Source organism: Carcharhinus amblyrhynchos, chromosome 2, assembly GCF_965287045.1.
Source record: "Carcharhinus amblyrhynchos chromosome 2, sCarAmb.v2.hapA, whole genome shotgun sequence".
Classification (NCBI taxonomy): domain Eukaryota; kingdom Metazoa; phylum Chordata; class Chondrichthyes; order Carcharhiniformes; family Carcharhinidae; genus Carcharhinus; species Carcharhinus amblyrhynchos.
In genome coordinates this window covers 97100414-97115215 of record NC_137325.1, presented here as the reverse complement: position 1 = coordinate 97115215, position 14802 = coordinate 97100414, and the positions used below count along the sequence as shown (strand labels likewise).

At 40.2% G+C, this 14802-nt stretch overlaps 1 protein-coding gene across 4 annotated transcripts in view; it reads left to right on the top strand.

The window, feature by feature from the left end:
• The window catches only part of ankrd28b (ankyrin repeat domain 28b), a 230108-nt gene that overhangs the window by 209272 nt on the left and 6034 nt on the right, over positions 1–14802 (top strand). For all 4 annotated transcript variants that reach the window (XM_080209614.1, XM_080209610.1, XM_080209616.1 and 1 more), the window contains exons 22-26: positions 2396–2483; positions 2574–2657; positions 3990–4135; positions 6413–6495; positions 9077–9159. In XM_080209614.1, coding sequence (XP_080065740.1) covers positions 2396–2483; positions 2574–2657; positions 3990–4135; positions 6413–6495; positions 9077–9159 — 484 coding nt within the window. The remainder of the gene's footprint in view (positions 1–2395; positions 2484–2573; positions 2658–3989; positions 4136–6412; positions 6496–9076; positions 9160–14802) is intronic.

The following is a 14802-nucleotide window of genomic DNA, read 5'->3' as shown; positions in this document are numbered from 1 at the left end:
AAGCTTATGACAGTCACAAAAAACTGTAGAATAATATAGAAAGCCTAGAAAATCGAAAGTTACAGGGGTGACGTGAAAAAGAGAATTAGGAAAGCAGAGAGGGAAAAAATGAAAAAATATTGGCACGTCAAGGAAAACCCAAAGATGTTTTATTGGTACATTAAGAGCAAGAGGATAATTACTGAAAAGAGTAGGATATGTGAGAGATGTACAAATAACTTGTGCATAGATGCTTTGTCTCTGTCTTTGTAAAGGAGAAGGATAATTGAGATATTCTAGTTAAGGAGGAGGATTATGAAATATTAGATATAGTAAACATACTGACAGAATTACTGAAGGGACTGTCCATGAGTCACCAGGGCCACATGGATTCAATCCCAGACTGTTAAAGTAAGCTAGGGAGGAAATAGCAGATGCCCTGAGGATCATTTTCCAATCCTCAATACATACCGAGGAGATACCAGAGGAGTGGAGGTCTGCAAACGTTGTACCATTAATTAGAAAGGAGTGTGAGGAATAGACCAAAGGCTGGTCAGTCTGACTTTGGTGGTGGGCAAATTATTAGAATCAATTCTGAGACACCGGATAAACTCACTGAGAAAAGAAGAGATTAATCGGGGATATCAGCATGGTTTTATTAGGAGAAGGCCATGTTTTACTAACTTAAATCAAATGTTTTGAAGAAGTAACAAGGAGGATGATGAGGGTGGTACAGTGGATGTTGTGTGCATGGAGACGTTTTAAATAACTGCACAAAACTGAGCAATACTCTGCTGCCAATAGGATAAAATTTGTCTTATCCCTGTATAAGGCAGATGGCAGAATTTGAATTCAATAAAAAAAAATCTGGAATTAAGAAACTACTAATGACCATGTAACCATTGTCAGTTGTCGGAAAAACCCATCAAATTCATTAATGTCCTTTAGGGAAGGAAATCTGCAATCCTTACCCAGCCTGGCCTCTACGTGGCTCCAGAGCCACAGCAACTTCCCTCAGGCAACTAGGGATCAGCAATAAATGCTGGCCAGGCAGTGATGCCATTGTCCCATGAATTAATTTTTAAAAATCTGGCTGCACATTCTCCCTGTGTCTACATGGGTTTCCTCCGGGTGCCCTGGTTTCGTCCCACAGTCCGAAAGACATGCTGGTTAGGCGTATTGGTCATGCTATATTCTCCCTTAGTGTACCTGGACAGGCGAAGGAGTGTGGTGACTAGGGGATTTTCACAGTAACTTTGTTGTAGTGTTACTGTAAGCCTACTTGTGACACTCGTAAATAAGCTAAGCTACTTAAAAAACTGTCATTAAAATTTAGCAAGTAACTATACGCAATATTGCTATTTGAATACTCTCCTTTATTTCCTAGGTCCCAGTCACAAACAAAGCCATCTCCGTACACTTGTTTGTGCCCCTCACCATCCACACTTCCCATCAACACTGACTTATTCAAAAAAAAACTTTCCCCAAATTGTGTTTTCTTATGAAATGACTTTGTTTTTACCCGCTTGAGTGCATCCCACACGTCACAGGTTTACTGGACCCTCCATCACCAGGTCTAATTGGGCCACATTAACTATTATGGACCTAATTATCCACTGCTAAAGCCACTCACTGTTCCAAAGAACAGTGAGAACAAAGATAACCTCAAGCTTCCTTTCTTCATTACTGTGTCCTCTTTGGAAGGATCAGATCATTACAGATTGTTTTCATTATTGCAGAGATTTCCATCCTCCCAACAGAAGTCAGTATGGTCAATCAAAGAGTAAACATGAAGACATTTCGTGTTGTTGCTCAGAACTGGTCTCTTAATTTTTCACCATATCTATAACCACTTATTTCTAATACTCGCGAAAATTTTTGTCGTTTCTTACTAGTGACTGTTATAACCCTTTGCACACACAGCATTTTATATTCCTGGGTAAATACATACAAAATAGCTGAATACCATAATTTGTCTCCTTTATTTGGATATTAGATCCAAGACCATAAAGCCACAAATATTTTTATTTGGAGCTGATATTGTAATGCCTTGTGCCTAATACATTCAACAACTAAAACTGAGAATCAGATAATGTATCATGATACAGCAATGCTGTAATTTTTATATAGCATTGTACAAATTAGAAAAGAACCCCCAAAGTGCCTGCAGCCTTCATTGTGAAATGTTTTTCATTTCTGGTATGCTTTCTTGAGAGATTGTTAGTGTTGCTGTACAATATTGAGATAGATAGGCTCTTGATTAATAAGGGGATCAGGGATTATGGGGAAAAGGCAGGAAAATGGGGATGATTGAATGGTGGAGCAGGCTCGACGGGCCAAGTGGCCTAATTCTGCTCATATGTCTTATGAGGGTAAAAGTACGAAGTGGTATAAAGAGTTTTCTTCTCTCCACTAGGCCATGATACATGTGTAGAACTTCTGCTGGAACAGGAGGTTTTTCAAAAACTGGAAGGCAACTCTTTTAATCCATTGCACTGTGCCGTGTAAGTTTTTTTCAAAGCCATTACAATCTGAATTGTTACTCAGTATTCAATTAAACATATCCTTTAACTGGCACTTTTTGTTCTTTTCAGAATAAATGACAATGAAGGTTCAGCAGAAATGTTAATAGACATTCTAGGTGCCAGCATTGTAAACTCTACAGATGGAAAAGGAAGGTAATGGAATGTTAACAGTAGAATTTTCACATTTAATCCCCAAATGCCATTGAAAACTGTAATTCCTGTTGTTGTGTTAAATGTAAGAAACCAATTTTCACTTTGCTCAGTTAGATTCTCAAAATTCTCGTTCACAAAGATTAAGCAGAAAGGAAAGCAACGTGAAATCTGAGGGGAGTATAATGTCAATACAAAATAGTGACTCAATTAGATTTGGTATCTAAAACCTATCTTTTTACTTTGGGACGAGTTGTTTCACAGATTAGTCAAACAACGGCCTGACATAGTCATATTCACAGAATCAGACCTAACAGATAATGTTCTAGACACATCACCATCCATGGATGTCCTGTCCCAATGGCAAGACAATCTCACTAGATGTTGCAACATAGTGGTGTGCAGTTGGGAAGGAGTTGCCCTGGGAGTCCTCAAGATAAATTCTGGATCCCATGAAACCTCATGGCATCAGGTCAAACATGGGCAAGGAAACCATCTGCTAATTACCTCTTTCTCCCTCTTCCCTCTCCCTCCACCCCCTCCTGCAGTCTTTAACTGATGAATCAGTACTCCTTCATGTTAAACACCACTTGAAGGAGGCACTGAGTGGCAAAGGTGTAGAATGTACTCTGCGTGGGGGGCCTTCAACATTCACTGACAAACGGCTTGGTAATAACAATACAGACCAAGCTGGCTGAGTCCTAAAGGACATAATTGCTAGATTGGATCTTTAGCAGATGGTGAAGGGAAAAGCATCCTTGTCCTTGTCCTCCCCAATCTGCTTGCCACAGATGTATCCTTTTATGATAGTATAATTAAGAATGACCATCGCACAGTCCTTGTGGAGACAAGTCCCATCTTCACATTGAGGATACTCTCCATTGTGTTGTGTGACACTACCAAGTGGGATAGATTTCGAATGGATCTCGCATCTCAAGTCTGGGCAACCACGAGGTAATTGTACTCATCCACTATCTGTAGTCTCACGGCCCAGCATATCCCCACTCGACCATTATCACCAAGCTAGGGGATTAACCTTGGTTTAATGTAGAGCACAAGAGGAGATGTCAACTTGGTGAAGGTACAACACAGGACTATTGCTCATCAGACAACATAGGCAACATGTGATAGAGCTAAGTAATGGATCAATTAATTTATTTTCACTAATTTGTAATAGAATTTGGAATCTGGAAGAGATGAGATGTTTTGGATAATATTGAGATATTTTGTGTGTGGAATAATGTAACCCAGCAAGTAATTCATCCTTCCTAACATTGGAGAAAAGAGAATGAACACAATGAAATAATTATAATTTGGCTGTTTTATTCTCTACAGAACCCCTCTTCATGCTGCAGCTTTCACAGATCATGTTGAATGTTTACAACTTCTACTCAGCCATAATGCCCAAGTAAATACTGCAGATTCAACTGGGAAAACACCGATAATGATGGCAGCTGAGAATGGGCAGACTAATGCTGTTGGTGAGATATTGTTTGATAACTTGTTACTTTAATAAGGAAGCGGTGCACATTAGAATCAATGCCAGGAGCTTTGCTGACCTGTCAGATTATATGTGGCTTAAATACCTGAACCTTGCTGAAATTATCAAGCAATTTGCTTTAGAATTGTGATCTTTTTGCAGACCTCCGTTAACTTCACTTTACTTTCAAATGTGTTTGATAAACTGCCACATTTTAGGCTGGTCAGCACAGTTGAAGGCCACAGAATGAAAGGCACAGTGGCAGCTTGGATATGAGATTGGCTAAAGGACAGGATGCACTAGTAGTGATCAGATGTTGTTTAGATTAGAAGAATCAATACAGTGGGTTCCTTGTGACCCATCCTAGGATCATTGCTTTTTGTGATGGAGATGAATAACCTGGATTTGGGTGTCGAGGGCACAACTTCAATGCTTGCAGATTACACAAAGCTTGGAAGTATTGTGAACTGTGAGCAGAATAGTGATCGATTTCAAGAGAACATAGGCTGATGGAATTGACTGACACATCATTGGTGACATTTATTGCAGAGAAATGCAAAGTGATATATTTTGATAGAAAGCGGAGAGGCAATATAAAATAAAGGGGTGTAGGAGCAGAGGATCTGGGGGTATATTGAAGATGACAGGCCAGTTTGAGAAAAAGGTTTGAAAAAAAAGCACAGAATTCTGGACTTCATAAATAGAATTGTTAAGTGTACAAAATAAGGAAATTTTGAAAAGCCTGTGTAAAATGCTGCTTTGGCTACAACTGGAGTATTGTGTCCAATTCTGGGGACCATACTTTTAAGAAAAATGTAAAGATCTTAGAGAGGCTTGAGGAAAGATTTTCTTGAATTATTCCAGGAATGAGGAACTTGTTACGTAGAAAGATTGAAGAAGCTAGGATTGATGAGAAAATATAGAGGAGATTTGACAGAGCAGTTTAATATCAAAGGGGACAGGATTTTACAGCAAGCTACCAGACCCTGAAATTGGGACAAAATTAGTGCCCCAAAGCATGATTTGCTGAATGGGGACTGGCTCAGCAATTTTATTGTAGGCTGCCTCTGAATTGGCTGCCTCCAGAACTGCCATCCAGTTAAGCACAATGTCATAAGTTATAGGAGCAGAATTAAGCCATTCAGTCCATCAAGTCCTTTCCATCATTCGATGGAAAGACTGCAGCTGCTGCTGGCCCGGTCAGATGGCTCGCAGCACTGAGGTAGCTTGGTATAGAGAGAGCCCTTCAACATGGTACATAAAGTTAAAAATCAGATGGGTTAAGAAAGCAGCTCCCTCCGAGGACGAATTTGTGTAAGATGTCAACCTTTGCTGTCTGTAGCCCCCTCTGTGAATAATGGAATTCCCAGTTCTGATGCCTGCCACCCTCCATCTTCTGCCACCCCTTGACAATCACATGGAGGTTGCTTCCACAAATCTAGCAGCCTTCCCATGCATTTGCTCCATTGATGACAAAATATGAGCAGGCAAGAGAAATGACTAATAGTGATCTTAATAATTTAAATGTGTTGCTCACCTGCATTCACAGGCAGCCATTAGACATTGGTACCATTACTGTGAAACTCAGCATCATACAGCTTCATCCCCCACACAGTCTGCTCACCTCAATCATTGATCCCTGTAGCCACGAATCCACTTTATTTACACATCTTTGGACACCAAGGGGCAATTTAGCATGGCCAGTCCACCTAACCTGCACATCTTTGGACTGAAGGGAAACTAGAATATTTGGCGGAAACCCACACAGACACGGGCAGAACATGCAAACTCCACACAGACTGTTAGTGAGGCAGCAATTGAACCCAGGTCCCTGACATTGTGAGGCAGCAGTGCTAACCACCCTGCCACTGGGGTGGTTGAAAATTTGGAAATGTGTTCTTTTACTTGAATAGCCCTACATACCATTTGACTTCAGTATTGGGTGGTAGTTATATTGTTTATAAACTTACTTCAACTGTTAATGTTTTTAATTGCAATGTGTCGCCCATACTAATTATCATACGGATCCAGGCCCAAGTCCACAATCAGCAAGAGGCACACTGTAGGATTTTATTCATTTATGGGATTTGGGCATCACTGGCTAGGTCAGCATTTACTACCCATCGTTAATTGCCCATGCTTTTACCCATAGATTCAAACAATTCATTGAAGGTAAAATCCAATGTGATAAATGGAACTTTTCTTTAGTGGAGTGTTCATTTTAATGGAGTCTTTGTACTGAAATTTAAAATAATTAGTATTTGTTGTCCTATTCTAGAGGTATTAGTTAGCAGTGCAAAGGCCAACCTTACTCTGCAAGATATGAACAAGAACACAGCCCTCCATTTGGCTTGTAGCAAGGTGAGTGTCGAACTTTGAAAATCTTAGACACACAGCAGAACTTCTCAGTTTTATAGTATTGCTCATTAGCGAGTATTTAATATTTTATTATCTAAATATGCAATTGTAATTTAAGTGTTCCCTGGTCACTGGCTGAGGCTAAACAGACTGTTTGCAACTGTGATATCTAATTTCAACAACTGAGCTGAGCTTTCAACCCGATGACCACTCTATCACCAAATTAGACTGCTTCTGTTTCCACAATATTGCATCAATTCATTTACTGCTGAATTTCCCATACATGCCTTTGTTATCCCTAGATTCAATTATTCCATCTTGACCAACCTTCATATTCTTGAGCTCATGCAAAAATCTGCTACCCATATCCTTACTCACACCGCGGTTTGTTTACCCATCACCCCTGTGCTCACTGACCTATGAAAACAGCAGACAACGCAAAGCTAAAAGACAGATTGAGGGCAGCTAGAAGAAGATTGAATTTGCCACGAGTGGTGGCTTGCAGCTGAGACTGTTTCAGCAAAGTGCTAAATATAGTAAAAATGTCTTCAGTAAGGTCATAACCAAGATCATTTTATTTCAAATCGAGGGCTACCAAAAAATTGTTTTAAGATTTTTGCTTCAATGTAGAAGTTGATACTTGTACCAGGTGGTGTTAGTGTATTATAGTTCACTTGGAATTCAAGTTGCTGTGGCAACAAGCACTTTTACATGTATGTGATAGTCTGGAGTTACAGATAGTGATGGTGGAGGCTCAAATGCCAACCAAAAACTTCACCTGCTGTTACCACGTACTATTATTGTTGTGTATTGGAAGGATTTTCAGGTTGATACTCAGCCTCTTTGGATAAATTATTAATGCATTTGGCAATCACATCCAGGGGTGGGACTCAAACCCAGAGTTACTGACTCAGAAGCAGGGATCATTACCCACTGTTTCACAAGACATCCTTCCCATAGCAAAGAGGTATGCATGTTTCTAAACTGGTAATGAAATTCAGATTATTTTAAATTTTGAAAAAGTTTTAAATTCTCTGACGAGTTAATCATTCCACTTTTGGGAGGGAGCAGTGAAATGAAGCAAGTTACAGAATTAAAATTCCTTTAATCTCACTCTCAGTGACTATAGTTCTGCATTATTAGTTATTCTTGTAGGCAGAAGGGCTTTCTGTGCGCTTTACAACTCCCAAGATTCTGCGTTCCAAACTTGAACAGTTAAAGAAAATAGATGGGAATAATGAGGGTAGAATATAATTGAAGAAACACCTGAAATTTTCAGGAATGCCATATTGAATAAATTTAATATTTTTGGACAGTTTGAGAGTTGAATTATAAGATGAATTATGAATTAAAATATCAAAGCATTCTTACATAAAAGCGTAATTCTGTGAATGCTGGAATCTGAAACAAGAACAGAGAATGCTGGAAAATCTCAGGTATGACAGCATCTGTGGGGATAGAATAGAGCCAACATTTCGATGTTGAATGGTGGAATGGGACAAAGGGAAATTAAATGAGGATACAGAAGGCTGAGGAGGTGCTGACATTTTCCATTAAGTGATGAGAATGTATGAATGGCAGAACAGAGGTACAGATTGTTAAAGGACTGCCTGAGGAATGTGGCAATTGCCCTGAAAGGTTGGGAGGGCAAGAAGGAAAACTGGAATGGAGAAGTGGAAAAATGGAAGTGAGAGAGAAGGATGATAAAACGGGTAAATAAAATGAAATAAAATAAATGGAAATGGGGTAGAAGTGGAGAGAGTTCATGCCCTGAACTTGTTGAACTCAATGTTCAGTCCAGAACGCTGTGAAGTACCCAATCGGAAGATGAGATGCTGTTCTTCCAGTTTGTGTTGGGGTTTGCTAGAACATTACAAAATACCAAGGACGACATGTGGACAGGAGAGCAGAATATTGTGTTGAAGTGACAAGCAACAAGAAGGTCTGGGCCTTGGTTGCAAATAGACCGAGGTGTTCAGCAAAGTAGTCACCAAACTGCATTTGGTCTCTCCAATGTACAGTAGACCGCATTGGGAGCAGCGAATGCAATAGACCAGATTGAAGGAGGTGCATGTGAAGTGCTGCTTCAGCTGAAAGGGGTGTTTCGGACCTGGGATGGTGAGCAAGGAAGAATAAAGGGGCAGGTGTTGCACCTTCTATGATTGCATGGAATGGTGCCATGGGCAGGGGTTGTGGTGTTGGGTGTGATGGAGGAGTGGGCCAGGGTATCCCAGAGCCAGTGGGTCACTTTCATTTTTCTACTTCTCCTGGACATTTCGGGCACCTTCTCAGCTTTCTGTATCCTCAGTTACATTCCCTTTGTCCCATTCCACTCCGCCATTCTCATGGTATAAATCTCTGCTGATTCTCTTTGCTCTCAGCTCTGACGGAGGGTCATCTAGACTCCAAACATTGGCGCTATTCTCTCCCCACAGATGCGGTCAGACTTGCTGAGATTTTCAGCATTTTCTGTTCTTGTTGTTGAAGCATTCTTACAGTTTAATTTTATCCATGTTGCAACTTATTTTGTTTTTACAAAAAGATGTACAATTTTTTAACGATGTGACTTTTTCTCGTGTTTTAGGGCCACGAAACTAGTGCCTTGTTAATACTGGAAAAAATTACTGACAGGAGCCTCATAAATTCAACAAATACTTCATTGCAAACGTAAGATTTTTATTTTTGGGGGCGGGGGGGTTGGGGGAATGATCAAATTCTTGACTTCCGTAAATGCAGACTATAGGCTAAATATTCTGTTTTGTTTTGTCATCTATTTAATATTCAAAATATGTTAACAATTATGTGAAAAACATAATTCTGAAGTACAGCCAGTGGTAGGAGTCAATGTATAACTTTTTTGGCATTGTGCCCAAATGTATTCAGTACAACAGCTATTTACAGATCTAGTAGACAAGCAAAAGGTTAATTTTCAGATCATAGCCTCTGTTCCCATTTTTTTGGGAGGCAGCTATTGGTGATGATTCTGCCATTACTGTCGACGTGTCATCCTGAGCTATTTTTTGTTTCCTTCAGTAATTACGTCTCTCCTCCCTTCCATCCTATCAAGGACCTTTTTATTCACCTCCATCCTTGCACTGCCCCTTTCCGACTTCTATTTGCTTAAAATGTGTAATAAGTCTAACCTTTTCTGTTTCTGATGAAGGAAACCTGAAATGTTACCTCTGCTTCTTTCTACTCTGATAAGAATATCGAAGCAGGAGTGAGCCATTTAGTCTCTCAAACCTATGCTGCTATTCAGTGAAATGATTGCAGATCTAAATCCATGCACTCACCTTTACAACATACCACTTGTATTTTTGTTCACCAAAAGTATTATTCACCTTACATTTAGGAATTCATCCAAAATCCATTGCCGTTTGCATTAGAGTGTTCCAAATTCGTACTACCACTCTGTGTGTAGAACTGTTTTCTAGTTTCTGTACCGTCTCTAATGTCTCCGGTGTCTCACTGTATGCCTCTCTTGTCTCGCTGTAACATTTAGATTAGGCCCATGTACACAGGGGTTTCCTTTCGAGGTTACGTATTGCCACTTAAGTTAATACAAAGACTCAAAATGCAGTGTACTGGTTTTTGAAGACGTGATTTTATTTAATCAAACAATGGAATGGGAGAATGATATGAGGAAGCCCTGCTTGCAAGGTAAAGAATGCAGGGAGCCGGATACCAGCCTGGAAAACAATGCCCCCTGGAAGACAATTATATATTTACCAAATCATATTGTCCACTTTTCTGCTGGGCATTATCTAGTAAACGTTAATACAAATCAGTCAATAACAATCTTGCCATTAACTCCAGCCAATGACAATACACATCCTGACCTCATGGGATTTCATTTGTCATTAATTACAGATGTTGCCTCCCATCTGTTGCCCAGCAGTATTGGACACAGGACAGTGAAATGGGAGAATGATTCCCACCGAATTGAATCCATGTGACTCTCATCTGGCCCTGAGAAATTCTTTGTCTGCTTGCCACCTATATTATCTCTCAGAGTTGTATGACTTTATTCATAAGGCTGGCATTGGTAACCATCTTGTTCCTGACCCTGCTGATAGCATTACTGCTTTCAGTGGATCTGTTGTTTCTTCCCTTTCCCACCAGGGGCCTGTTGTATTTTGTCACTGACCAAAGTTTCACAAAATGTAACCAAAAGCAAAACACGTCCATCTTGTAAACAAAATACATGTTTTAAATAAGAAATATTTGTTAATCGTACAGAGTTATCTTCAATGGCAACAGCCCTGACTGACTTACGTTACCGCAATCCAAGATCATTTATTTTAATGTTGGTGTTCCTAAATCTATGGTTCTGTGTGAATTAGCTCCCCTACATCAGCTCACTAGGACTAGACTTCCCTACCAGTGGAAATAGTTTTTCACCTATTTATTTCCCTTAATATCCCAAAACAGGTACCATTCTAGTAAATCAATGTTGCAGTCCTCCAAGGTTAATATATCATTTCTCAGATATAGTGTCCAAAACTGCTCATGGATCTCCGTGTTGTCTGGGCTTTGCACAGCTGAAGCGTGACTTTCCCCTCTTGTGTATAAAACCCAACATTCTATTTGCCTTTTGATTAAATTGGTATAGAGCCAGAAAATAGAATGCCTGCCTTCTGGCCCCTACTACTCAGCCATTTCCTGATAAGGTCTAACAATTGCCCTTCATGCACATCAACTTCAGTTCGGCACTTTATCACTTTCCTTCCAGAAGTTCATTCAAATAACATGCACAGATATTCACCTGACCACAAATTTAGTCATTTTTCGAAAGTTTCAGTCAGATTCATCACTCTGACCTATCCTTTACAATTGCTTGCTGCCTGATCAGCTATAAATTTTTAGGGTGTGCATTCTTCCCTTAATTATAGACTCTGTCACAGTACTAGTAATCCAGAGACCCAGAGTAATACTCTGGGAACCTGATTGGAATCCTGCATGGCAGATGGTGAAATTTGAATTCAATAAAAATCTGGAATGAAAGCTTAAAGATGACCAGAATAAAACTGTCAATTTTCATAAAACCCATCAGGTTCACTAATGTCCTTTAGGGAAAGAAATCTGCCGTCCTTACCTGGTCTGGCCTATTTGTGACCCCAGACCCACAACAATGTGGTTGACTCTTAAAATGCCCTCTGAAACGGCCTAGCAAGCCACTTCGGCTCAAGGACAATAAATACTAGCCCAGCCAACAATGCCCACATCCCATGAATGAATAAAAAAAGTCAATGGTTTCAGATATTTGATTTTCAAACATTGAGCTGTTCAATATATGATCTGATTTTGGCTCAATAAGTAACAAAGCTGGATGGAAAGGTGGCCAATAGAATGAAAATCCCCAAGAAAGCTCAATTTTAATCATCACATTTTGAGACATTTTGGAAGTTGTGTTTGTTTCTTGATAGAAATTTCATTGATTGGCAGAATGCAGATGAAAAGAGAGGACTTTGTACCCCCATTATCAGGCATTCTGGCCAGATGTTCTTGATGGATGAAACCTCTGCCACTTAGAAACTGAACTTCAGGGAAGGCACGATGGTGGCCACTGAAGTGTCTGAAGGGCGCTTAATACTGTGAGGTCGCCTGCATGGAACTGACAAACGTTTCCCATTGATTCTCCAACTGTTGGTTGAGACCTCCATCAAGCCAATTAAATTCAGCCCAACATTTCAGGTCAATGGCTTGCTGAATAATTCCAGTATCCTTTAGTTTTAATTTTAGATTTCCAGCATTGCATCATTTTGCTTTCCTTCCATTAAGGACAAGACATTTCACAGTAACTTCATTGCAATGTTAATGTAAGCCTTACTTGTGACACTAGTAAATAAACTTTAAAAACTTTAAAGACATGACTGACCAACATGATTGAATTGTTTTGAGGAACTAACAAGAAGGGTCAGCAAGGGTGTAACGTGTTTCATGTAGTCTGCACGAATTTTAGCAAAGCTTTTGATAATGTCGCAGACTGGTCAGAAAAGTAAAAGCCTGTGAAATCCAAGGCAAAGTGGTGAGCGGAACCAAAGGCTAATTGCTGATGGATGTTTTTATGATGGGAATGCTACTTTCATTGAGGTCCAGCAGGCTTCAACACTCAGTCCTTTGTTTTTTGTGGTATTTATCAATGATTTAGACTTGAACATGGGGAGTATTTGCAAATGATACAAAAGTTTCCAGTGTGGTTGATAATTAAGAAGAAAGTTGTTGACTGCAGGAAGATGTCAGTGGACTAGTCAGTTGGGCAGAGAAATGGCCAATGGCGTTCTTTCCAGAGAAATGTGAGAAGAAAGCTGATATGGCAAAGGAATATTCAATAAATGGTAGGATACTAAGAAGTATGTAATAATAGAGGCATCTTTGACTGTATAGACACAGATCTCTTGACGTGGACTTCCACAAGGCATTTTACAAGGTGCCATACAAGAGACTGATCCAGAAGGTTAGATACCTGGGGGTTGGGAGTAGAGTAGTGCTTGGATTGAAGATTTGCAGACTGAGAGAAAGCAGAGGGTTGGGAAAAATGGGTCTTTCTACAGTCGTGATCTGTAACTAGTGGGGCCCTGCAGGGTATAGTTCTCGGACCACAATTTATATCAGTGATCTATATGTGTAACATAGTGAAATTTGCTGACGACACAAAAATAGGTGGGAAAGCATAAGGATGAGATAAAAAATTTACAAATAGATATTGACAGGCTGGCGAATGGGCCAGAATCTGGTGGATAGTGTTTCTCATAGGTAAATGCGAGGTTATCCACTTTGACTGTAAAAATAAAAGATCAAATTGCTACTTAAATGGGAAACAGATTCAAAAAGCGTTTGTGCAGAGGGATCTGACTGTCCTTGTGCACGAGTCTCAGGAAGTAGGTATGCAGGTGCAGAATGTTATAAGGAAGACAAATGGAATCTTGACATTTATTTGCAAAGGGTCTAGAGAAGTGTTTTTATAATTGTATAAGGCATTGGCGGGACCACACTTGGAATATTGTGTTCAGTTTTGGTCATCTTTGAGGAAGGACGTGGTGGCACTGGAGACAGTTCAAAAGATGTTCTCTAGAATGATCCCAGGTTTGAAGAGGCTGTCAGATGAAGAGCTGTTAATTGGACTTGTATTCGCTGGGGTACAGAAGAATGAAGAGGGATTTTGATTGAGGTATATAAAATACTCAACTGGATTGATAAAGTAAATGTTAACCAAATGTTCCGTCTTTGGAACAGTCAAGGTCAAAGTTAAAGTTTTAAAGTTTATTTGTTAATCACATTAAGGCTTACATTAACAATGCAATGAAGTTACTGTGAAATTCCCCTAGTCACCACACTCCAGCGCCGGTTCAGGTCAATGCACCTAACCAGTACGTCTTTGAGACTGTGGGAGGAAACCGGAGCACCTGGAGGTAACCCACGCAGACACGGGGAGAAAATGCAAACTCCACACAGACAGTGACCCAAGCTGGGGATCAAATCCAGGTCCCTGGCGCTGTGAGGCAGCATTTGCTAACCACTGTGCCACCGTGCCTCCCCAGGTCAAGAGATTATAGTTGTAAAATAAAGGGGAAGAGGTTCAAGACAGAGATGAGGAGAAGCTAATTCTCACAGAGGGTTGTGAATCTGTGGAATTCAGTACCCCAGAGTACAGTGGATGCAGAATCAGTCAGTGGATTCAAGAAAGAGGTAGATAAATATTTGATCAAAAATGGAATAAAAGGCACGGGAAAAGGCTGGGAAGTGGAGTTAGGATGAGATGGAGATCAGCCATGATCATATAGAATGGCGGAGCGGGCTCAAAGGGCAGAAATGCCCACTCTTGCTCCTAATTTCTATGTTCCTATGTGACTGAGTAGCTGGATAAAGTGGCATAAGGGCTACTTGCCTTTGTTAGCTAAGGTGTAGTACCTAAGAATGGGAAGGTTATATTGGAACTATATGAAGTACGAGTTTTGTTACCACTGTTGCCTGAACTGAAAAATCTTCTGTGATGGTAAATTGAACGGAGTTGAAGAGGAACTTCTTCACTCAAAGGGTGGTGAATCTCTGGAATTCTCTGCCCGTTGAAGTGGTGGAGGCTGCCTCGCTAAATATTTTTAAGACGCGGGTTGATAGGTTTTTGATAGGCAAGGGGATTAAGGGTTATGGGGAGAGGGCGGGAAAGTGGAACTGAGCCACGACAGATCAGCCATGATCTTATTGAATGGCGGGGCAGGCTCGAAGGGCTAGATGGCCTACTCCTGCTCCTATTTCTTACGTTCTTATGTTCTTCTTAAATTGGACAGGCTAGTATTGTTTTCATAAAAT